The sequence below is a fragment of the Rhyacophila brunnea genome, unplaced genomic scaffold (genome assembly GCF_057557595.1).
Source record: "Rhyacophila brunnea isolate RB1 unplaced genomic scaffold, BYU_Rbru_1.0 scaffold_3, whole genome shotgun sequence".
In the NCBI taxonomy this organism is placed as follows: Eukaryota; Metazoa; Arthropoda; class Insecta; order Trichoptera; family Rhyacophilidae; genus Rhyacophila; species Rhyacophila brunnea.
In genome coordinates, this window is record NW_028232965.1 from 17,911,299 (window position 1) to 17,937,865 (window position 26,567).

At 32.9% G+C, this 26,567-nt stretch overlaps 1 protein-coding gene across 5 annotated transcripts in view; it reads right to left on the reverse strand.

The window, feature by feature from the left end:
* The window catches only part of Plp (Pericentrin-like protein), a 59,517-nt gene that overhangs the window by 19,993 nt on the left and 12,957 nt on the right, over positions 1–26,567 (reverse strand). For 2 of the 5 annotated variants that reach the window (XM_085952760.1, XM_085952758.1), the window contains 12 exons: positions 26,420–26,542; positions 18,376–18,515; positions 16,929–17,090; positions 16,242–16,561; positions 15,522–15,664; positions 12,884–13,020; positions 8,734–8,965; positions 5,952–6,119; positions 3,538–3,579; positions 2,288–2,677; positions 1,917–2,051; positions 1,240–1,422 (listed from right to left, as the gene is read on the reverse strand). In XM_085952760.1, the coding sequence (XP_085808886.1) occupies positions 1,240–1,422; positions 1,917–2,051; positions 2,288–2,677; positions 3,538–3,579; positions 5,952–6,119; positions 8,734–8,965; positions 12,884–13,020; positions 15,522–15,664; positions 16,242–16,561; positions 16,929–17,090; positions 18,376–18,515; positions 26,420–26,542 (2,175 nt within the window). Of the gene's footprint in view, positions 1–1,239; positions 1,423–1,916; positions 2,052–2,287; positions 2,678–3,537; positions 3,580–5,951; positions 6,120–8,733; positions 8,966–12,883; positions 13,021–15,521; positions 15,665–16,241; positions 16,562–16,928; positions 17,091–18,375; positions 18,516–20,787; positions 21,352–26,419; positions 26,543–26,567 lie in introns of those variants that run through there. The other 3 variants (XM_085952761.1, XM_085952759.1, XM_085952762.1) reach the window with 3 other exon arrangements.

Genomic DNA, 26,567 nt, shown 5'->3' on the forward strand with positions numbered 1-26,567 from the left:
TGGAATATAATGCAACCAAAACTGGAAAAAATTCTATCATGGGTGTTGACTTCCTGAATTAGTTAACCCCAGGTCCATGCCACTACGTGAACCACAGTGGATATTATGCCATTTCCACACTGGCAACAAGTTGCTGGCAACCTCATTAAATTTTACGATACTTACCATAATTGCTTAAGAAATTTTACGATAATTATCATAATTATCCTAAAATCTAACGAGGTTGCCAGCAACTTGTTGCTAGTGTGGACCCGGCATTAGATGCACAAAACTTAAATAATATATATTATAAATAAAAATTTTAAAGTATAAATATTTATGATTTACGTCTTCGACAGCCCTGACGAAATAAATATGAAATATGAGTCGATCGAGTCGTGGAGCAAGTTTATTGACACAAACAACTTTGACGCGACCTTTTTATATTAACTAGTAGACCAGATATTATGGACCACATGTCAAAAAATCATATTTTCAATTCTCAAAGCCAATTCTGTAGAACGTCCCCTTAACATTATTGTGTGTCACATATTGATTAGAACTGTTTGAAGTGCTGGAGCGCTTTCTGCGGGATTTTATTTAGTTCACTTCATTCCAAGATCATTTAAAGATCACTAACTGCATATAGTCTTTGGTTAAAATATTAGTAGGCCTCAAATTTTATGTTAGATGGGTGTGTAAAAAAAAAACTTGGGCCGTAATATAGACAGATGTGAAAAAAATCAGAATAATTAGTCATTCATACATATAATTATTGAAGAGCTAGGGAGTAATTAATGTTAAGCGGAAAATGCTCCAACGGAAATACAGGTTACTGATTAAAAAAAATCATGTTTCATTTGTTTAAACAACGAAATTTTATGAAAAGCTTTGTGCAAAAAATCGGTCACATTACCTCTTCAGATTGATATACTTATTCATTGTCACAGGTACTCAGCTAAGCGACGTTCACCTGCTCTGTCAGCCAATCCATGACCGATCTCCGCCACCATACAAATGTCTCAAAACCAAGATTGAACAACTCAACAGATTTATTCAAGTAAGATGCCGCGAGTGTATCCAACACAGTAGCATCCCCTCTCTATCCATATAATCATAGTGATATCATCGGACCACCTGCCATGTTGTAGACAGACTCCAAGAAGTTCCTTCCTCTCTCTCAATGAAATCAGAGAGCGACTGAACATGTCGATGACAGAATAAAATTCTCAATTTAATATAAATATTCTATGGCCTTACTTGTGCAACATTCTTGAGCTTAAGGAGCTGCATTTCTAAGTCGCGAATCCGCTTAAGAGCAGCGTCTTCAGCCCGCAGATGTCGGTGCAGGCTGTCTCCCAGTTGACTCATTTCCAAGACGGGCAACTCCAGAGCCAGTTTGGTCGGAGATGTTGACGTAACTCGCTGCAACTCTTCATTGTCCTGATCAAAATAAATGCATATGGATACATACTTGACTATTGTTGACCTTACGTTTTATTGATATAAAATGAATTGGTTTGATTTATTGGCACTTCGTTGTCACTTCGCATCTTACTAATAGAAATATTCCTTTCTTAGCTCACGGTCAACCGATATAGCTAATTTCATGTCGGTTAATAATATAGAAAATCCTGAGAACAGCAATTTCATATAATATATAATATAATTTGTGTAGAGTCAGACTATGGACCTAATAGGTTGAGCAAGTGGCTGATATCCATTTCTCGTAAAAATTAAATCTGTTAATACAAAAAACGTCCACTCTGTGGAGGCCCATATGATCCTATTAGGATCAGACATGGTCAAAGAAGAAGAAGATGCGTATGTAGATCTGTTGATTTTTATTCGATTAATATTTATTATTATGTTTTTATATCCATCACCCAAGTGTCAATGTACATATTATTATATACAAAAGAATAATGCTTTCTTACCATTTCCTCTTGTTTCCTGTGATCCCTAACAGAGACATCTTCACTAGGTGAACTGCAACTTTGAGAACAAACCGCCTCATGCAGATTTTCTAGAGCCGTTGTATGAACAGCAATCATATCCACAAGAGAGTGCAACTACAAATACAACAATTATTCTTAACAAATTCATTCATAGTTTCAGGCAACACACTGGAAACTATATTAACATTTTTTAACTCACCCACTGTTATAATCAATTTTAATAAAGTTAATATTTGACTGTTTCTGTATGTAAGCCAAATGAAGAATGATAAGTAAACCATTTCGTATTTAAGCATTTAAGTTTTTCCAAAGAATGAAAAAAATATAAATGAAGCAGTCAAAGTAGGTACCTGAGACCGCATCTGCTCGACTAGCTTCTTCTCCATTTCTAGATCATTACATTTTTCCATATTTCCCAGTCCATCATTTCCAGCAGCCAACGCCTCTTCTGCAATTTTGTCGGCTAGCTGTTTTTTCAAAGTGTCCAGCTCTTCACCCAAGACCTTCATCTTTGATTCTTTCTCTTCGACCAGCAGTCTGAAGCTTTCTAACTCTTCGAGAGTTTGCACTTCACTGCTAGTTTTCGTCTCCAGTTTGTATTCAATATTTGCGATTATATCTCTCAGCATTTGAATTTTCTCCAAAGATGATGCCAATTCAGTTTCGGCCGACTGTTTCTGAGTCTCCAAATCTGATATGTGCATTGTCATTTCACGCATCTGGATGTCTTGCTGTTCGACCTATGAAACGAGCATTATGGATTATTATTGTACTATAAAAAGTTTATCGATATAATAATTAGATACATACACAAAATGAACAGACGTCATCTTAAAATTTAAAAGAAAAGATAATCTAAAGCCTGCATCTTGGGCAATTTTGTGAGGTGTACAATTCTTATAGAAACCTAAACCATATACTACATTAATAAATTAGTATTGTTGAGCAAACAAACATGCATGCAGGCATAAGAAATGGGTTAATCTAAGAATTTGTGTGCATTGTATTATAAATTACATTCTACTTTCTAGATCATGACTATTTCAATGTATTAATAAATAGGAATATTAACCCAAGACCCAACCATCACCATGAATATAAGAAATAATAGATACCTTTTATGCAAATTGCAATTTTTTTCTGATATATAACAGTTACCTATTACTTTTGTGTAAAAGGTGGTTCAAACACAGTAAATCGACAAACAAAACGATAAATGTTCGAATAAATCAAATTACATTTAGTAGTGATTCAAATCGAAATTCACAATGAAATAGTGGATAATGGGAGATTTTAGTTAACACAAAAATTGAATGTCCTCAACCAACTGTACAGTGCGTTATAGTTATATTTTCAAAATAATTCGGTAATAATTTCAGGCAATGTTTTCCCCGAATTGTTATTCACCTTTTTTGATGATTTATCATAACTGCAAAGAGATCAAAATTAATGCGATAGTCAAAGATAATTGAATCCGATAACACAGCACATATTCATAATTATTTACAAAATAAAATGGTTATAAAAAAAAATGAATAAGAGTCATTCACGTGAGTTAAAAACACAAATAAGAGTTAAAATAAAAATATTGACAACTCACATAGACTTGCGAATGCGGTATGGCGGATTGAGTTGTTTCAGACTATGTGAAGAGAGAAGCGCATTTTGCACAGCCACAATTTCAAAATAACGAAGCCAACACATCAACATCAAGTGCAATCATTATCAATCAATTCAAGTGCCCAATGGGAAATAATAGAAACAGACAAAAACAATACACATTAAATGAATTAGGTTTACAACAAAATATATAATTGCATTACACGATAAATTAATAATGATTTTTAAAAATAAAAAATACACATGAAGACTCTACTGTCTCAATGCCTTACACATCACCAATTAAGTTATATTTCTTTCAGTAAGCAAGTTATAAAAATACGGAATACACTATTTTTAAAATGCAGTCATTAAATGTATCGATTTAAAAAAACATAATGCTATGAAACAACATTACAGATAAAAAATAAATAAGAAAAGACAGTAAAGTATTATTTGGAAGGTGATATTGATAACTGAAGCGAACGCGAAATCAAAATATCGTAATAGATTCTTGGGTTTCCACCGCGTGTACTTCTTCCTTCTTTCCTCGGCGTTTTGGGCTCGATATCTCTTGATAATGGCCTCTGCAACGAGCCCAGAATGTCGAGGAAAGAAGGAAGTACACGCTGTGGAAACCCCAGAATCTATTACAATAAAAAACAACCGTGAAAGTCTCAAACATTATGAAATCAAAATATTTTTGAAAAGATAAATGAAATTCTGTTACATTTCGTAGCAGTTGATAATTCAAAATAAAATGAACTGTGAAATAGTGAAAAAAGTCAGGCTACTTTAATATTTGATGACTATCTATATCTGTTGAGAATTTATGTTTATTTTTAAACAAATTTCTTTTGAGTACCTACTGCCATTGTATCCAATATTGAATAAAACTATAGGTAAATAGATTAAACTGTGAGTACTACAGTGGCCCAACCCCAAAAACTTTGCGGTGATGTAGGTATTTAAAGTCATTCGCGTGCTAAAAATATAACTTGAAAAATTGAATATGCCTAAATTCTCAGTTGAATTGAATTATATATTACAGATTATTTTTTAAATAAAGGCACAATATATGACCTCTGTTGGACCTTGGATTCCATTAACAAATAAAATATAATATAATTTATTAGTATTTTAATTTACGTGAAAAATAATGGTGTCTAATTTACGAGAGTGCTTAAATTTCCTTCAATGTGATAAACATTACAAATATATTATCAAGATATTGGAAGAACTGAAGACTGTAATTTTGTATTTGCATTTGATCAAAGAAATTTAATGTAATAGTGAAAACTCTATTTAGTGTCAATAACAACTTACTGTTAATTCATAATAAAACTATGTACACTATGAGGTTTCACAAAAATGTCACTTGTAAGTACATTAACCACTATTCCAATTAAGCGCACCAAATTCTTCATAAGTACACAGTTCTTCTAACAACTTGATATTCTATACCCAGTAATAATATCATTCTACAATAACTAATACTGCTTACACACTTCATAAATGGTAAATTTCCACTTAACTAAGCCAAAGTTGTTACCGTTGAATAGACAAGGTGTTTTACTTCTACTGTATTATGTAACATCACCTGCTATTTTTCACTGTTGAAGTATTGTGGGATACAATAAAATTAGATATTTGATTCCAACAAGACTGCATAATGACATCACAAAACCATTCTAGGTGACCATTGTCGTGGCATTTGAGAAAACTATGGTATACAGAACTTGTAATATACTCAGAAATATGCATATTCGAAAAATCGTTGAAAAAAGAACCTTGAGCCAAATGGGACTTGAACCAACATCAATTCCAATCTAAGTGAGAGTTTTGACAGTCAACCTATCAGGTAAAGTACAAATCATGTAAATGTAGGTGTCAAGATAGGTGGTAAACATATTTATTATCTTTGATTTCTAGACGGTGTTAAAATTTCAACAAGAATTTTTTGAATTCATGTATGTTTCTGATGCTGTTTCAAATTATGTATATTAAATGAAGAATGTTGCATTCTTAAATGTTGTATATTGTTGAATAGAAAATAATTTAAGACGTGATATCCAAAATGTAGGAACTGAATTGATCCCAGATTAGCCTTATTGTATATTATTTTATGACATTATTATAGAACATTAAGATAAGTTATTTCATTTATTGTAAAAATATTCTTCATTATTCGGCTAAAATATGCGTAATTATGTGTAAATTATGTGTTTATTTTGTAAAGTCTATTCCACAGAGGTTTAAATGAGTCTCCTGGAAAACTAGTACATTTTTGCTATAATCATTTTATTCTCAAATGCCACCATGGTGGATATACCATGTAAAAATAATCCTAATGTGTTCCACCATCACCAATGGCAGGGCAGCTTAGCTTATCTTTTTGGGTGTGTCATAGATTACCTCTTTGCACATATTGGCATGTTGCTGTGCCTTTGAGACGAGTTTGTTCTTGTCATCTTTGAGTTGAGTGAGTTGTCGCTGGAAGTCATCCCTCTCCTGCTCTCTCTCGGCCGCCTGCTCTTCCAGAAACTGTCGGGTCGATCTCAACTGCTTATTGGCCGCTTCCAACTGCTCCCCGATTAACATTATTTAAATTCAAATATAGATAATACGATTTTCTTCAATCTATACAATTACAGTTTGTTTTCTAATAATTAAGAAATTATAATGATTTTTGCAGTCATTTTCTTCAACAAATAAGTTTACATACAACCTAGCAATATTGAAGCAGTCAATATACAGTGGAACCTCAATTATCCAGTTATATCTATGCACATCATTTTTATACAACCATTAGAAAATGGCAAAGATGAATGGTAAAAATGTCATACAATGGTTTAAAGAAAGTTTAGACCTAAAGTAAAAAAAGATTTTTTATTCATTATTCAGACTCATATTACCTATCCTCAGTGTGGATAATCAACTCCACCTGTATATGAAATATATACCTGTTTTTAAAACCTAGTTTTAAAAAATTTCCACAGTCCCGTCCCATTCTGCTAATGCTACATATAATTCATATTATCAAATATTAAATAAAATCATTCCATATCACTACTTAAAATATCTTTTTTCCAATGTATAATTTACCAAAAAAGAGACAGAAGAACTATTATGTAGCATATTTCACATTTAAAGACTACATAGTAATATAAAATCGATATTCTTTAGTATATTATGTAGGATTATTCTAATTTTCAAGCATTTTATATCATACAAGAAACAAGAATCAATAATGTATCTATGAAATCATGCCTAAGTAAAATAAATAAAATTATAGTCACACACTATATCAGCTTGAACTAGCCAAGCCTAAGTATGACCGTTATATACCTTTGCCGTAACAGATACGGCGTGAATCTGTTCCAAATTGCTACTTACAATGATCGATGCTTGAAAAAGAATGTTCCCAAAATTTTTTTCAACCACATTTATTTAATACATGAAGCCATTTTAAATTTGGAATGTTACACAGAAAGTTTGAGCATTTTCCATCTAGATATCTTCAATACCGATGATCTCCTCATGTTAGTGAAGTTACTGATGAAGCACTACCGCAGTAATCAAAAATCTATGCCATTTACAAAATAATGATAAGTACATATTTCGTAAATAAAAAATTCTCAATAAGCAGCTTGCGAATGAGAAGGAAGTAAATAATAATGTACGTATTGTCAATGATGAAAAAACGAAATCGTTTTAAATGACACATCTGAAAAGATGAAATATTATTACATTATTTGATTAGCGCCTGAATGAAAGCAGCATTAAAATGAATCCCTGCATAAGTCATGCTGACACATTCATGCGGAAGTACTTATTCACTATAAACATAATTTGAAATCACAGCACAACATAAATAGCTAGTAATTTTACAAAAATTTTAAATAATAAAGTCATTCCATATTTTCGCTACCTATAACTTCAAAATAAAATAATTATATTGAAGGCAAAGTCTCATCTTTGTATGACATAAGAATTATTCCATCAGAATATCACAAAATTAGTTAATCCAAAATATTGGTACATATCACAGTAACCATAGTCACTGTTAATATTTGTAAATGTTCATGGTGTTAAAAGATTTCAGGATTTCTTCAGGGTAATTTTAAATATTAATAATGTTAGAAAATAACAAATTTTATTACAATAGCACCAAATTAAGATCAATCAAAATTTACAGCATTCAGAAATGTGTTTACTTATATTTTTATACAGTGTCAAATAGTATTTTGACTATCTTTGAATTCCACAATTATAGAAACTCAACTAACTAGCATGAAATTCTATATCTTGTCTCTCAAAGCAATTGAATTTTCAAGTATCAATATATTGAAAATTGAATAACAACCCAGACGTACAAATGTTTTTGAATACTGGACTAACACATTGATTTTCTTATTTTATTATGTAGCGATAGTATTTGTATTTAGTAGAATATACCTTAAAATGTGACAATCCAAATATGCGGTGTTGAAAAAATGATGAAACCTTTGCTTAATGAAATTATATTTAAAACTTGGCGGGAAAAGCATTTGTATCAATTTAAAAAAAATAGTAAACTGAAGAGGGTTTTAGACCAATGAACAAAAAATTTAGAAGACAAGCATAAAAACATTTATTTTACAGGCAATTTCATATTATATAATATGCTGTTTACCTACATTTTGATGAAAATTTACCTTATCACAGCAAATTTTATGAAGGTCGATGGATGACTTTTGAACCTGTTTTCATGACAATACATGAGCATTTAGTCAAAGCCAATTTATTATAGCTAAATTTAACAATTAACATTACAAATAACATATTATTTTAGGTGTACTACTTTTTCTTTAAGAAAAATCTTTCATCAATTTGAGAAGTTTTGACAATAATTGACATTATATTCTGTGAGGAAAAGGAAGGTCAAGATTAATGGCATATGTAATGAAGTTTAATGCTTAATCATTACATATGGTAGAAGATTTAGCATTGGCCAAAACTCATGGAACAATATACATGAACAGAATGAGGTGAAAATAACCCTAAAATCTGTAACTGGCACAGTTTTACATGTGTGTTATTATTTCACTAAAGCTGAGAATTATATCAAAAGTATGCAGTCACGTTTTTTAAAGAATTTTAATTTTAGAGACTCCATAAACTCGCTTATATTATACAAAATAAAACGTGTCATCACCTGCATGTGTTTATCTTCCTTTTCTCTGGTGGCCACTTCAAGTTCGCATGTCAATCTCCTGGCGAGTTCCTGCATCTCGGACACTCTCTTATTGGTGCCTCCGTCCAGAGAAAGCGATCGTCCTTCGGGAGTATTTCCTTCGCTTGCTAGTATGGGCGGCGGTGACGTGATGGCGAGACGAGGATGCGGCGGTAATGAGATGGGTGTTCGAGGATGGGTGACAATACCGTACCTATGTTAAAACCCATGTTAAAACAAAAAAATTCAATAACCAAACGGTAGGGGGAGGCGGGGCTAGTTGTTACGGGGGCATGTTGTTACATCCTAGAAACTCTCCCGTTATAAGGTCCTGTGGCGTAGGTGTCACACAGGAGACGTAAACATCCTGTCCGCAGTCGCTGACGAAAGGTCGCCTGCATTAATTGTATGCAGTTGAAATAAAACCATTTTGAGTGAATTTCGTGTCCAAAGCAACTTTTGTTGGCCGAATTTGAAGTTTGATTGTTACCAAACTATAAGAGGTAAGTTTTTTTAATGTATGCTATTAAAAATCTATATATTTATGCTCGTATTTTGTATATTTACCGAAGTAAATATAATTCCCGTCTTAATATTAAAACAATTTCAATTTTATTTGGGTCAAAGGGGCTAGTTGTTACAGTGAGGTGGGGGCAGGTTGTTACTGTATGAATTAACTCCACTCACTACCACTTTACTACAAATTCTTTGTTATCTTCTTTATTTGCAATAGGTAGGTACTTATACCATCTATTTTTATCCTTCCAGATTACAATCTTACAATGGTGAGGACAAAAAAAAAACAAAACCGATATAGGTAAAATTTCTCAGGAAACCGACAACAGAGCGGCTAAAGAAATAATTGAAAACAGAATATCTTTTAGAAAAAAAGCTGCCCAAGCATACAAAGTAAACTATATGACCTTACAATGTTATATTGAACATAAAGAAAACCGTCAGACCACTTCCAAGTTAGTGGGGTTACGCAAAACCTCGCCAGATATTTTCTGTCGATCAAGAAAACGAGCGTGCAACGTACATAAGAAAATGTAGCAAAATATTTCATGGCCCAAGGAACTAAGAAACTGAAAAAGAAAGTGGTGTTATCTTCTTCGGACGCAGAGAATGAAGAATGCTTATGTTTGGAGAATTATACTTTCTTTAAACCTGGGCAAGAGTGAATCCAATGCACAACATGCAAAAATTGGGCTCACATTTCCTGTATTCGTGGGGATAAAGTTAATTTCATGTGTCAGAATTATGATTTCAAAACGACACACGATGACAACGAAAAGATCAATACGCATTTTTAAAAAGCATCAGTGGAGGAGTCATCATAATAATATATTGATGGCAAAGTGCTTAGCTCTTAACTAAAATTAAACTATCCGTCAAGAATTTAAAAATAATTTAGTTAAAAATAATGAATTTTAGCTAACTTTCTTGTATTTTAACACTTGAAGGCTATCCCAAAACGTTTTTCGTGTATTAGAATTGGTAGCCATAGAAAAAATAATATTCTGATTTTTTGTAATTATCTGTTTAAATATTCTAAATTTAATGATGATGGTTCATCATATGAAAAATTTGATTAACGTTTCTAACACTAATGCAAGATGTCGAAAAATCTCAAAGCAAAAAACTTTAACAAATAAACCTGCCTTTTTAGCATAATTTTAGTAAAATTTCGATGGAACAATGTTTTCTTAAACGTCTTTTGTTGAATATTTTTTATTATATCTAATATTTATCACAGTTACCATTTCTGATCTGAAATTTAGCATAATATGGACTTCCCCCGGTGGAGGTGATTTGTCTAACTTTTTATAGAATCGGTAGTTAGCCATTCACAGACAGGGTATCGTATGTTTATCTGAGGTTCGTTAAACAGATTATGACACATAATACAATAAAATGAAGGACAATAATAGAGCTAGTCATCTTATCCTTTATGAACAATATTAATCTCACGGAAAATAAAACGGTGTACGAGGGTGGGTCAATAAGTCCTTAGAAAAGCCGACAGGTGGCGCAACTAGTACTGTAAGCGGTTTGTTTTCATGCAGCGGCACTACCGATTCAGTATGCTGCGAAGTTTCAATCAGATTGGTCGGGTTGTTGTGTGTTTCTCGTACATTTAAAAAAAAAATTTGCTTGTGGAAAATGGAAAAATGGAAAATGGAGAAAATTGAGTTTAGAGCTGTTATTAAACATTTTAATATAAAAGGGTTAACAGCAAAGGAAATAAAAAATTAGTTGGATTTAGTTCACGGCATATCTGCTCCTTCACTTGCAACTATTTATAACTGGTTAAATGAATTTAAACGTGGTCGTACATCAACAAAGGATGAACCACGCTCAGGACGTCCTGTAGAGGTGACTACACCAGAAATGATCAATAAAATCCACGATATGGTGTTAAGTGACCGAAGATTAAAGTTGAGTGAGATAATTGAGGTTACAGGGATCTCAAAAGGTAGCGTCATTTCTATTTTACATGACAAATTGGGCATGAAAAATATTTCTGCAAGATGGGTGCCGCGTTTGCTCACAGTCGACAATAAACGCAATAGGGTGGTGGCCTCTAAAGCCCTGTTGTCGCTCATGCAACGCAATCCGGATGAATTTTTTCGTCGCTTTGTGACTGTAGATGAAACATGGATACACCACTATACTCCCGAGACGAAAGAACAGTCAAAGCAGTGGATTGCGAAGGCAAACCATGTCCAAAGAAGGCGAAAACCGTAAAATCAGCTGGTAAGGTTATGGCTACTGTATTTTGGGATGCACGTGAAATTATTTTCGTTGACAATTTGGAAAAAGGAAAAACAATAACAGGGGATTATTATGCATCTTTATTGGACCAGCTAAAAACAAAATTGAAGAAAAACGGCCTCATTTAAACAGGAAAAAAATCCTCTTTCATCAGGACAATGCCCGTGTTCACACATGTTTACGATCAATGGCTAAAATTGAAGAATTGAAGTTCGAATTGGTCGACCACCCACCGTATTCGCCAGATTTAGCCCCCAGTGACTTTTTCCTTTTCCCAAACTTAAAAAAATGGCTAAGTGGACAACGTTTTTTTTCAAATGAAGAAGTCATCGATCGGACAAATGCTTATTTTGAGGACCTTCCGAAAACTTATTTTTCTGACGGTTTAAAAAAAATTGAGAAACGTCTAACCAAGTGTATTGAGCTCCAAGGAGATTATGTTGAGAAATAAAAAAAAAATACAAAAATAAAAACTGTTTTAATGCTTTTTTCTAAGGAATTATTGACCCACCCTCGTATCATCACAAAAAAAAAATGCTGCACACATTCAATTATTAATCTCCTTTATATTTCACACAAAAGAGATAATTATATGCATTATAAAAAACAAACATAAAGGTCCCTGTAAAAATTTAACATGGATAAGGAGTGTTGATAATGATAACAGACAAAGTAACAATATAAAACCATTTTGGTAAGCGTGAAAAGACTTTAAATCTATTATCATTAATGTGACTAATTTTGAAACATTGAAGCATTTTGAGTTTATTTTAGAATAATTTATGTAAATTTGTGGCAGCAGGGCGGCACTTTGCCTTGCTGGTATGTCATTGCCTACTACTATAGGTCAATTTTGTAGTTTGCCCCTCTGGACCTAAATAAGTCAGGTGGGGTTTTCTCGAAATTTTCGAGACTCAGTCAGTCTACGTCTACACTCTACACCATGGGTGTCGATAAGATCGATCGCGAAATGATTTTGGGTCGATCGCCAAAAATATTTAATTTATTTATTCACACTTTTTCAAATGGACATGTTGAAACTTGAAAAGGAAATAATTACGCTGCAAAATGATATTTGGAAGGTAAATTTTAGAAATATACACCAGCAGATAAGTATTCAAATCTATTAAAATGTGCTAAAAATTTGTACGCCTGTTTTGATTCGACATACCTTGTATGAATCAGCGTCTTCGCAAATGAAAATTATTAACTCAAGTACAGAACAACTTTAACGGACGAATATTTGGAATCATGTTTGAGAAATGGTTTGAGTAATTACACGCCCAATTATTATACACCTTATATTAGATTCTAGACAGACTAAAATCATTGCATATATGTATGTTATTCAGCTCACCCTTCAGATATAATCTCCCTCGTGTGATCAAGGGGATTGTCGTTCATCAATTCGCCGATTCTATCCATCGCCATTTGTAATTCTTGTCGAAGAACCTCCTCCTGGTACATGCTTTGGGTAAGCGATTCTTCCAACTCCTGAAATAATAAACAAAGATTAAGCGGTTACGTAGATCAAGTAATCATCATGCTACTTTCTACCGACAGATTTCCATCACAAGATGAATTATAAAGAAATTTATGATTCAGCTTATGTAAACATTGTAATGGTCTATTATGGTAGATGAAGCATGAGATTTTATAACTGTCTTTTTAGACCAAACAAAACCTAATCTAACCTAACCTACCCCAACCTAATATAACCTAATATAATCTTAGAGCCTAATGCAGAAACATTTGTCTTAACTAAGATTTCCTCAGGACAAAACACTATGCACAAACATCGTCCTTAGCTAAGATCATGTTGTCTATGGTTCAAGTCGTCTTAAAGCTTCGGTCGTTTTTTCTATTGAAAATAATACCATATTGAAAAATTCTCTTTCCTATGGTTTAGGTAAATTATTTTATAATTGTTAAACGATGACAAAAATATGACAACTGCACTTTATAAATGCAATAACTATAAATACATATTAATATTTAATTATAATACTCTTATATTTCCGTTGTAAGTCATTATACGTGATTCTACAGGCACCGCAAGATATTTTTTTTAACATGGTAAAACTTTTGTTTTTTGCGCGGTATCCGCCGAACATAAGATGAGAGGGGGGAGAAAAAAAATAGGCCTGTCTATCCATTGAAAAAGTATCGATACATGGAATGGGTATCGTATCGAAAGAAAGTATCGTCCTTTAAGGAAAGGATGGCCCACACAACCTGAACCGGGCCCCCACTCCCCAGGCCAGGATTTTTAAGTTTACTTAGGGTTAAAAGCAATGTGACGCTCAATATTAGCGTTTTCAAAATGAATGTTGTATTTTGAAAACGTTACAAGTCACTATTGTGTTTTAGTCAAAATAGTGAAAACAATCCTATAGGTATAAAAATAAATAGGTAGGTAGATGTAAAATATATTATTTTATACCAAATGTTAACTGTTGTCTTTAAAAAAAACTACTAACATTTGTGTATTTAGGTAATATGAAGATTTTTGCAACTTATGTCACTGTTTTTTAAAATGTGTCAAGCAACGTTTACGAAATACAGCATTCAAACGGTGTTCGAGGTAAAATGAAGGATAATTACTGTATTTTTAGTGATTTTGTGTATTTTTTTAATATATCTCTATTTTAAAAGGTCCGCAGTCTCCATTCACTGCGGACCATTAAATTAATATTAATTTATCACATTTAAATAACACCCTAATTATATCTAATGTCCACCTGATGGGCAACGCACCAGTTGCGTTGGACGCAGTGAATGGGTCATGATACGACCCGGGTCGGTGTGTCAATTGTATTTACTATTGGTGAGTGTGCATAGTGCCTGAAGATGCCGAAAGGCGATACCCCTGTCGCAAAAAACGATTCAAATGGAATAGTACAAAACTTAAAACCATTAGAATTTATATCTATTTGAATTGCGGAGTTGTCAAGTATCGCGACATACGATAATAAAAAAATGCATCGTACTATTATTGTTAAAATGTTAAAATCGTTGAAATACATAGTGCGCAGGCGACTTTTTTAGTATTAGAGCAAATTTGTGATGTGTGTTTATCTCATTTATCTGATTGACCCCCAGGCTAGAGCACTGTTAGCCCCCCGCCTTGCGGGGGACATATTTGTAAATATCGTTGTTAAATTATGGTTGTTTGCGAAGGATTATTTATAATTTTATTATATATCCATTGTTATCGAAAGAAATTATCAATAGCAAAATATCGATGTATCTTTCATAAAGTATTGATACTTCAAAATATCGATATTTTTGTTACGGTCCTGCACTCATGCGTAATACGGAAGGGGGCGTGTTCATAACAAAGTTAGTCTATGGTTAAGGATTCCTTAACTCTATACTCAGGATTGTCTATAGTTAAGTCATCCTTTTCGGCGACTTATCCTTAGGAACGATTTCTTAGATTCTGCATTCGGCTCTTAGTGTTAAAATTTCAAATTTTAAATTAACAATTATTGGATCGAAAAGCATCTGCACCGACAGAAAAGGGTATTTAAATATAATTGTCTACATGGAATAAACTGTTTTCGTTTAAAAAAATTTATAAAAGCAGGCATCTGCGGCACAATTACCGAACATTCTACTACTGAATGGACTGGTATGGAGTCAATGAGTTGGGAGCATGGCTAACAATGATTCCACATAAAAAGGTCTGTTAACTTAACTTTAACTCTGTGGAGACCCTTAGCAGAAAAATTAATAATATGTAATTTGCAACTTTTCTCATTATAATATAATTATCGGGAAAATTTTATCTATGTATTCTACTGTTTTGGAATGGAGGATGTTGACAGTAGGTACAGTAAATATTTTTACTATCTATCAAAACAAATAAACCTACTCATTGAATGATTTCATAGAATTGATTGTCTACAACCAAAACTAATCATAAAACTATTACATATTGTTTTATAATAAATATATCATTAGGTGTAATTATATTCTGGGAAGAGACTAACCTTTCTTCCAATTTCACTTGCTTTGTACATTTCCTGAAGCTCTTCAAAAGTTGGACTGACACTTTTCGTATCACCACAGTTGACAGTTTTTTCTGTGATTGAATCATTTTTGTCAATTGAAACTTTTGTCATTTTTTCTTCATCTGTAATAATCAAAAATTTTAATTACGGATATATGTTTATCACTCAATAAACACTAATAAAGTAAAAACTAATAAAAGATTGGTGATTTTAGTATGTGATTACACTAGAAATTAACAAAACCCATAAAACTATTTTGATAATTGTATAAATATAAATAATATGCATTACAGAGAGATGGCATTTTGCACTTCAAAAAACTTTCAATTCAAAGACTGTTCATTTATTTATTATAGAGAAATTTTGTAGTTTTCATATCAGTAATAATTTATTATCAGTTAATAAGCACTAAGAACCCATCACATTGTCAAATAATGTAAACAAAATAATTGTTACTACAAAATAGAATATGTATGTGACAATAAAAATAATAAGAAAAATTGAATTTTGATTGGTGATTAACAAAATTTTATTATTCAGACAGTATGACACAAAAACAATGAACACAATAATTTTAATACTTAATAGTAAAATTCTGAATATAAAAGAAAGCTAAACATTATGAGAAACACAATTTTAATCTGGAATTATTATTCAATGAAACTATTGAAGATTCCCATATTTGAAAAAATATCTCACCATTATTGGATCCTAAAATACTTAATCTGTTGGAGGCCATTCGAGAGGAAGACATGACGAGGAGTTCTTGCGCTTCCATTCTCAGTCTCCGGAGGCAAGTGTCCAAGTCATGTTTGAAGTTAACACTGATATCCTGGCTTTGATCTAAGCAATCCAATATCGTGTCGGTGTCTATGAAAGTCATGATGCCATCGACATTTGGAGCAAAATGCATCCGTTTGTATTTTGTGTCCATCTGTGACAAGGTTGTCGCATTCGGATCAAAGTCATCGCTGGCATTATTTGAAGAATTCTGATCACTTTTTGCAGTCGAGAATGAGCTGAAATAATGATGTTATTGTCATTCCTACATTCACAGTGTAAATCGATAAGGGCGATAAGTCTAAAATTACTACTTTTCAGAAAAGCCAAAATAAGATTGGATTTTGGAGAAATTTACACATGAATTTATTTCTGGGTTAAGTTTACTAATATAGCAGCGTAATTCCGACTCGTCCCTTTTCTCTTTTAGCATTAAGGCTAGTTTAACATTTTATTAAACTCATTTCTCATTTTCTTCCAGGCTCATCTCTCTCTTCCTTTCGCACACCGAATTGAATTGCTTTAAGTACAATTTAAAATAAACAATCTAAATCATCTAGACAGTAGTATTATGTGCAACGATTTAAACAATCATAGCGCACCAACCTCAAGACAATGGTGTTGTCAAAATTTTCATCGGCGAGTATTATCTGTTTGATGAATTCGCCCACAAAAGTATTGTTTAGCTCATCTTCGCACAAGTTAAAATACTCCACCAGCTGAGATAAAACTTTCTGCAATGTGCGCGTCATATGTTTCAACCCATCTCTGTAACAAAATTGACATGTCAAGTAAATCACCTAAATATCAATATCCACATTCTATGCACGAATTACATAGGGTAAATTGAATTATCGTTACCGCTATTATTGTTATTTTCATATTTTCTGTTAAAACTATCGAACTTCATGCTTATGTGGTAGTCGGCGTAAGGAATTATTATGCAAAGGCTAAGTAAAACCAGATATTATATTTTAAATAAAATTGGATATATAAATAAATAGAATAAAATAGCTATTACAATATCTGAATGTTTATAAAATTACTTTACCCAGACTAAGATATAAAGACTTTATAAATCGGAGAGAGGAAATTCCAAGTTCTCATGATACTATATGAATGTCCATAAAAATCAATCACTTACACTGAGTGTCAAGTGTCAGAGTTTAACCATATCTCTAACTAACACCCACAGGCTAAAAATAAAGTGAACTTCCTTATGCAGTTTGTCTATATGAAAACACAACAAAAAACAGCTCCCCTTAATTTTGAAAGGTTTCATTTATAGATAGATCAATGGCAAGAATAGTTTTGGAACAGAAAATATTGCGCCAGTGGCGGCTCGTGGATAAGATATTTGGGGGTGCTGCGGTTGATTAAAAATAAAAATAAATGTTTATTTGGATTATATTTTACTTCTTTCGACTATGTCCGATCCTAATAGGATCATATGGGCCTCCACAGACTACTACTCTACAGGTTTGTATTGACAGATTTTTGTTTTTTATGAGAAATGGATGTCAGCCACTTGCTCAACCTATTAGGTCCATACCCTGACACACACAAATTGTAAAACAATATGTGTACTTGCCAGACACAGGATTCGAAATCAAAATTAAATATGAATAATTAATTATATTAATCCTTTCCACGCGGACGGTACACCTGTTGTACACTAATCAATTGGCCATTACATGATAATATGTCCAATATGAATAATATGGATAATATGAGTAACGAGATGTAATTGAGTTATGTATACCTTTAGACTCGTCTCAGTGAGATCTACAAGATATCAAAATATGGTATATCGAGGTCTTGTAGCTTGGGAGAAATAAGCTGTGTCAATATGTTATAATGTGTCCATTGTTTGAATTCCTTGCGAAATTTAAAATTGCCCTCCTGAACAATTTAGAAAAACGGACAAATTGTGTTTTGCCATCTTACTACAGTAATATGAATACAATGTTAAAATTCTTATCAAGTGAAAAAAAAACTTTAATTTCATGTAGCCATCGTAAAATATGACTGGTATAGGAAAATACTTAATTACCTTTCTTTGATCGTTTCCGCCAAACACCGATTTTTGTCAAACGCATCATGTCTCTTCTGCTTCCATTTCTCTGTCTCTATCTTATACTTGTCAGTTATGACAGCTATTTGTTTGGTATTCTCGTCCCTAAGAGCCGACAGCTAGAAATTAAATAATTTTTGACATAAGTAAAACATCACCAATCCAAGAGTCCAAAAGTGTGAAATCTTCAAATTACAATAATATTCTTGCAGTGTCGGCATCTGTAGTAATTGGTTGTATTTCCAGACGAATGCTGTGATTCCGATTTCAAAACCTAGTCAGGGTGGAGACAACAATACAATAACAAGTTGTACACTTTGTACAAGCCCGCACATCATAATACATCAAACTAGGCCGCCTTAAATGGCTGGACTAAGAACACAGGATGGAAGATTCACACATGATAAAGAAACTGATATTCAGGAAGCCGGCAAGGCAATCGAAGACCTTGTTAACCTTGTACAAGATGGAGGGATAGTGCCGAGTTACGAATTACACAGTGGGATAAAGAACAAATAACAAATGTGCAATATTTTAATTTCCATAAAAAATTAGGTCATATAAACCAATATACTTCAAATACAAGGTTTCATTTCTCCTATTCATATCTTTCTCCATTTTGATGAATTTGAGAATGTGTTTAATGCTTATTTTCAGGAGGGTTATGCTACTAGGGGGGGGCTGTAGCAACAGATTACCAAGAATGCAATTTAATACATTTTACTGGTGTGGTCACAATACCAAACATCAATTTGACATAAATAAAAAGAATTTAAGTTACTTATTGCATTTTCATTGTACTTATAAAAATTTGTTTTTTTGAAATCTAAAAAATTACAATAAAAATAACCATAAAATAATATGTAAGTACTTAATATTTTAATTGTTTAAAAATCGCACATTTTTAAACATTTTTTTGAATTAAGTATATAAAATAAATATTGATTTTTGTTTTTGGATACATATTGATTATTTGAAACATAAATAATTAGTAAAATTCATTAAAATACATCTTTCGTATTCTGTCACTGCCATCATCTACAATCTTCATCTACGGACATATACTATTTACATACAGAAAATCTACAGTAGCTAGCACTCTCCCCATATAGACTAGCTCGAAAAATCATAAAAATTTAGGTATTATATTTTACAACAATACAATATAATAACATGATAATAATATATTATGTCTTAGGTGAAAATAACCCAATTTACGATAGATGTTTTGTATTGCGTACGGGGCGCATTTTTTTCTGAACTGGGCGCTAAAATACGTAGTTCTGTCCACGCCCGCTATTACAAAATGTAATAAGAAGACAAGTAAACATTCAATGATTAAAATATTTAATCAAGGCCTCCTTAAACCTACACAAAAGTGCCCGCTTACGCTTAACATAATATAAACCCTTGGATAAATTCACATAGGTACTTTTTGTTTTGATTTCTTGTAAAATTAAAATCCTTAAATGTAAACAACAGTGGCGCACCCAGGGGGGGAGCCAAGGGGCCCTGGCACCCCCCAAACATGAAAATTATCAGAATGATTTTAAACGTTGAAACTGAAAGCCCTATACCTTTGGGCTTAGACAAATAAAAACACGGCAAAAAAATGATTTGTAATTCTCCAGCACCCTTTTTAGAAAAAATTCTTAGATTTTAATTTCTAACACAAAAATTTCGAAACACTAATGTCAGGTTTTTTTAGAAACCCAATCCCTAATGGAACTGTCAAAAAATTCTCGGTGTCCACCCGAATTCCGGAGTGGCGTAGGTCATGGCTGGGGAGGGCTGACATGGCTCTATTCTGAGGACCCGGGCTGTGGGGGGCCCGGCGTGTCGGGTTGACCAGATAAGTGAGATAAACACACATCATAAATTAGCTTTAATAGTAAGAAAAGTCGCCTGCGGCGCTATTATACTTCATGACTATGAACATTTTCAATTATATAATTGTGCAATATATTTTTTGATTATTATGTATCGATACTAGACAGCTCCATTATTAAAGTAGATGTATTAAAAATCGCCAATAATTCACTGTATAAGTACCCTTAATTTGAACCAAAACACAATTTGAAAAACGTTAATGTAGTGTTTCACACTGCCTTTAAGCTTAGCGGTAGGTAGGGGGGCCCCCAAATATCCTAGCCTGAGGGCCCGTTTCAGGATGTGGGGATCATGGTGTAGGTACACCGAGTGCAATAGACAAAAGACCGATAAACGTGAAATTAGGCTATGAAGAAGAAAAAGAGCCTATGGGACTAATTTATATTCTCCTCCATGGGCCCCCCCAATATTAAATCCTGGGTGCGCCACTGGTAAACAATATACCTAATATTAATAAAATAATACAGACTTTAAACGCAAACCAAGCATGTACCTACTTACCACAAACATATTATTCCTGATAACCATTTATGCAACTGATAGATGTATTACAAAATTTCTTCACAAAACACTGTATTTAACACAAGACATCGGGACGCGACCAATGTCATTATTATAACTTTTCATTCGTATTTTAAGGATGTCAATAATTTTTGTTTTAATATTACGGCACAAACCTAAAAATAGATCGAATTTATTTTGTTTACAAACGGTCGCCGAATACATTCACTCCAATCCAATTGAGAACACAATGAAAGATCAATTTGACAGTAGTTACAGCACAAATGTCCAACAAACAAAATATTGATAACAAAATAATGGCACGTTTAATTCGTTATCGCTTCACATGCCGGCGAACGCGTAATTATTATTCGCAAGCTTAGAGCGGTCTAATTAATAATATTCCACAAAAGGGACTCTGCACCCATCACAACAAACAAACCATTTACAACGATCCCGTGTTTATAACTACTGACGCATGTATAAAACAAACTGATATAAAACTCTGCGGACGTTAGAAACTTATAATGCGAACGCATATGCATGTTTAGGTAGATAGATGGTAGGGGAAAGGCGGCAATCCCGATCCATCCAGACGCAGGAGAAGATTTATAAATTTCGGTCGCCAATGACGGGTCCATTTATAACAGACTCTGTCGAGACTTGGAAATCTGTCCCATATCGCTCGCTGGAGCAATAATGTATGAACTCGGGAGCAAATAATAATCGAGTCGTAACTTTTATTTCGTTAATTTAAAAATGACATAATTTTTTTATCAAGGCGTATTGTTTAATTTCGATGACGGACAGCAATTGTTTTCGAAAAAAATAACAGCATGACAACAGCTGATCGTAGGCTGTTCGTAGGTAAAATAAACAAAAATCGTTGTAGGTACCTAGGTAGGTACGATATAGGTAGACGATTTTAAAGATTTAAATCTGTTAATTAATAATAATAATAATATTCTTATTGAGATTCTTTAAAATTCCATTGCTATCATATTATTTGATAGGGATTTTTAATGTGCCTATTCATTTTGACGAAAGATCGGAAAACCATAATATTATGTAAACTTTACTCAATGTATGTCACAAAATAAAATGCCGTAATAGGTTGATAGGTATTTCGGTTAAATAACATTTCCGTAAAAGAGGGTGTTGATACCTAGATAGTTCAAAACGCTATGCAGTTAGTTCGACTCGATGCTTCCCTATCCAAATAGCTCTCAATGCTATTCTTGGATTCTTCAGCGCCGCTGCATTTCTAAAGTTCGGTAAACTCGTACGAAAATAATACTGGAACATGAACTCACCAACTAAACTAAACTAAACTAATAGGTAGTGTATTTATATCAAATTAAAAATATTGTTATAAAAAATCGATATAATTTATTAAATATTTCGATTCTCGATGAGCGATTTATAAATAAAATTAATAATTATAAACGCAAGATGGATGTCTAAAATTCGGAATAGGAAATAAAACCTTTTGAATAGAGAAGCATCGCCCGCGAAAACACATGCGGCGCACATGCGCACTGCGTTAGCCATAAGCACAACATTCACCGCGTAAATCACGACATCCTGTTCCAACTTTTAAAGGGCCACAATAGGCGCGTATTTTTTCGATATGACTCTACCTAAATTTATTTCTTCTATCTGACATAAAATAATTGTATATTGTTAATAGAAAAAAACATGACGGCATAATTTAGTGCCGGAATTTTTGTCTCGTGAGAAAAATTCCAATCAAAATGGATCCAGGAAAAACAAAGATTTTTCTCTCAAGAAAATAAAGGGCCAACAGATGTATTTTTACACAATTTAAAAGTAGATTTGACAAGATATATAAAAAAATCCAATTTCCTATTTATATCGACCTAATTCACAAAACAGAAAAATAGCGGGAATCATCTTTTGAAATCATACATTAGTACCTAGGTACTATTTCAATTTTATTTCGTACATTCTTTCTTCGATTGTTAATTTATTATTCTTCCTAGTTATTCCCTAATTAAGTACCGGTTGACACAATATTGTAAATAGGTATATCGAAATAATTATATTTATAATAAACCAGTGTTTCTAAGCAGTGTACGCACGCGTATCCCTGGATTTACAATTTGAAAATTATAAAAGTGAAAAAGGACACATAATTCGTCATCAAATGTGGGATATACCTTGAGTATTGCCAACTGTCATTGACAAAAATATGTCGGCAGGGCAGGGCAGGAGGGCTATTCTAAATAATTAAAATGGAACATCCCGTTATTTTTATTGCTCCAAAATAACATGGATATCACTCGGAGCAATTCCATAAGCAAGGCGGTTGGTTATCTACAATAATAAAAGTGTTCACACACCGCACTGCGTCTTACTTGATTCCAAATGAATTTGATTAGAATCTCCAATTGGATTTTTTTATCTAATTGGAGATTCTAATCAAATGCATTTGGAATCAAGCAAGCGTGTTAACTGTGTTACTCAATGATTTTCGACAGCTCGCGATTAATAGAGTCATAGGCGGCCGTGTTAAAAAATATCATGCCTGACAGTTAACTTCCCGTGATAATTAACCGCCTGAATACGACATATCATATTTAATACTTTTTTTTATTGATTTTTAAGTTGAGTGATAATATTATGTTAGATAGCCCTACCGAGGGTGACAAAATAAGCTAGTTGGCACAGGCGTACACATAATGGGGTGGGGGTGGGTGGGTAAATGGAATGTTACTTCCTCATGACTGAGGACTGTGACCCGAATTATTTGGCTGTCGAACAACCTAGGAACGGGACAATCCAACTGCTCTCAACAATCTAAGAAACGTAAAACTAATAAATTGGTATAACAAATTTGCTTTAATATTCCGATGGGGTATGTCTAAGGCTGCACACACACGGCATTGCAGTAGACGTGCGTTGACGCAGGGTCTTATTTGATTCCAATTGCATCTGATTAGAATCACAGTTAGATTTGTTTTATCTAATTGGTGATTTTAATCGAATGTAATTGGAATCAAATAAGACCTGCGTCGACGCACGTCAACTGCAATGTCGTGTGTCTGCAGCCTAACAGACGAGACAGCGTGGATGGCACAAATGAACACGAACGGTCCTAATAATTTTATTATTACCCCCTGAAGAGATAGGCAGATAACATCAAATGGGGCGCAGAGAGGCTGAGTGCGACCGACTGGAGAAAAAGAGCTTGGAACGCAGATCCTGAAGGACAGTTGTGCAATCGGCTCAAATATGTAAGTAAATCCAGCGTGCAATGACCTCACTACACCACTGTTTAATACCAGATGCGTATTTTATGCAAGCTAGGTGCTCATTAAAAACTGGCAAGAAAAATTCTATATTGGAAACGCTGCATGCCGGTAATATCTATAATGTCTAAAGTGATACCAGAATGTATTATAACTTTTATAATCAGTGGCGGAACCAAATACCATAAGACCCTGCAAAGCGAGGGAGAGGTGGGGGGGGCTATGTCAGATGGTGGTGATTATTCCAATAATTGTGGTAAGCCAGGCTATATGTATAGGTATGTAGGTACTCATAGTGTGTACACAACTGAGATACCATATTTCAGAGGTCAGCAAAGCGGTACTCGCAAGCGGCACACAAGTACCTGTCACAAACATGGCAAAAACTAGACCATCTAAATATTTGGTTAAACGCTTAAACATCTCAATAATTTACAATTGTCATTTTTAAATATACCTTTGTTAATTTATAGCATTTAAAGAAATATCTAAAAATAAATAATTTTTACTAAGGACAAGCGGAGACTAATTGACAGCGATTGTCCAGAATCACTTGGTCAACAGCAGCGTTAAATCGGTATTGATTGTTTTCAATGGGTTGAATCCTCTGATCCTAATCTAAACCAGTAAAAATTACACTTTTCTTGTAAATTTGTTCCATGTTCCTTCTACGGTAAAAAGATTTGTTTCCTAAGCAATATTACATTTTTAAAAATAATGTATTTGCGCGAACTAGAATTTTTAATCAGTGAAATAATATTTCATAAAATGAGACTGTTCGAAAAATTATTTATATTTTTATGACAGGAAGATTTTTTTGTAGGGGGGGCTGAATTTTGAAGTTCCGAAATAGAATAAGATAGAAGAAATGAAAATATAATTAATATTAAATTCTACAGGTTTTTTTTTTTTTTTTTAAAAAAAACCTGTAGAATTTAATATTAATTATATTTTCATTTCTTGTAAAATGGAATTCTACCAAGTAAATGCTAACTCAATTAATAAGAATAAGATAGCTCTTTCGCCAAATACTTTAAAAAAAATACTGCAATTTAAAAGATTTGTGACAAATCGCATGCCTTATCAGGAATCCAATAAGATTTTAGAAAATGCCACAGTAGGTAATATAAATTATAATAATTTTAGCTTAAGAAAGCGGACCATATTATTATGGGCATAATATATTATACAAGATGGAAATTACCAGAGCAGACTTTTTTATTAGGAAAGATTCTTAGCCATTCACGCATCTCATTGGATACTTGCACTGAATCAAATTAAGTCAAATGCAGAATTCAAATTCGCGACGCATGGCTTTAGAAATGAATGCCCTACGACTATGTCACCGAGGGTAGAGCTATTGTATCGAAAGAAAATGTCGATACTGGTATCGTTTTGAAAAAAATACGACTCCCGAGGAACGATAAGGGATTTTTTCTGGTAGGTATATCTGGTATATATCTGAGGTGTTTTCAAGTTATGTATGTTTAATATATAAAATGTTACATTTTCAAATCTAGTGAATTATTCGTTGAATAAAAGTAACGGTTTATTAAATAATAAATTAATTATAGCATATTAACCAAAACGTCTGAATATCTTTATAATTATTATTTGAACATGGAAGCATTTTCTAGACATCGGTAACCGCTGGATTTTGGAAAATTTTCTGAATTTAATCACATAATAAAGTTAAGGTTGACTGGGTGAAATTGACATGCAATCTTTTCGAATAATATTTTGTATCTAAATCCAAAGCATGGACATATTTTGTAACACTTTCTCTTTAATTCTTCAATCAATAAAATTAAAAAAAGCTGTTATGTTCCAATGTTACATCAACATTGTAGGAGTCCATATACTGTCTGCAATAGACAAAGGAAAATCGATTTTATAATTATTTATATTGGCCACATATACCCAGGGCTCGAAATGGACCGGAGCGCACCGGAGCACCGTTCCTGTTCGTGAAATTGGTAAAATTATCGCTCCGTCTCGTGGAAAAAATAATTTGACCGTCTGAGCTAGATAGGTCATATAATCCAAAACACTTATTTTTATGAAATACACATAATATTTAATAACTATTTAAATATCTTCAGAAAACTGTCGAGCGCTCCGGTTCGTAAACTTTTCCATTTCGAGCGCTGCATATACCAAATTTATTTTATTTTGTTAACTGTCAATTCATAGTGGAACTGCATTGTATTGTTGTTTTAATTTAATAAAATGCAATTTTTTTTGTAGTATTTATTGATTAAAAGTGGAATAAGTACTACAAAAAAAATTGCGTTTTATTAAATTAAAACAACAATACATATACCAAATTCCGATAATAAATGAAAATATAGATTACTTACCTCTTCTGTGTGGGTCATCTTTTGTTGCTCAAGCATTAGTTGGGTGTCTTGCAGCTTATCTCTGAGGGAAATCAGTTCTAGTGGCCAATTAGTTATCTCCGCATTCGGATCTGATAAAAGTGCCTAAAAATAATGCATTCTATGTGAC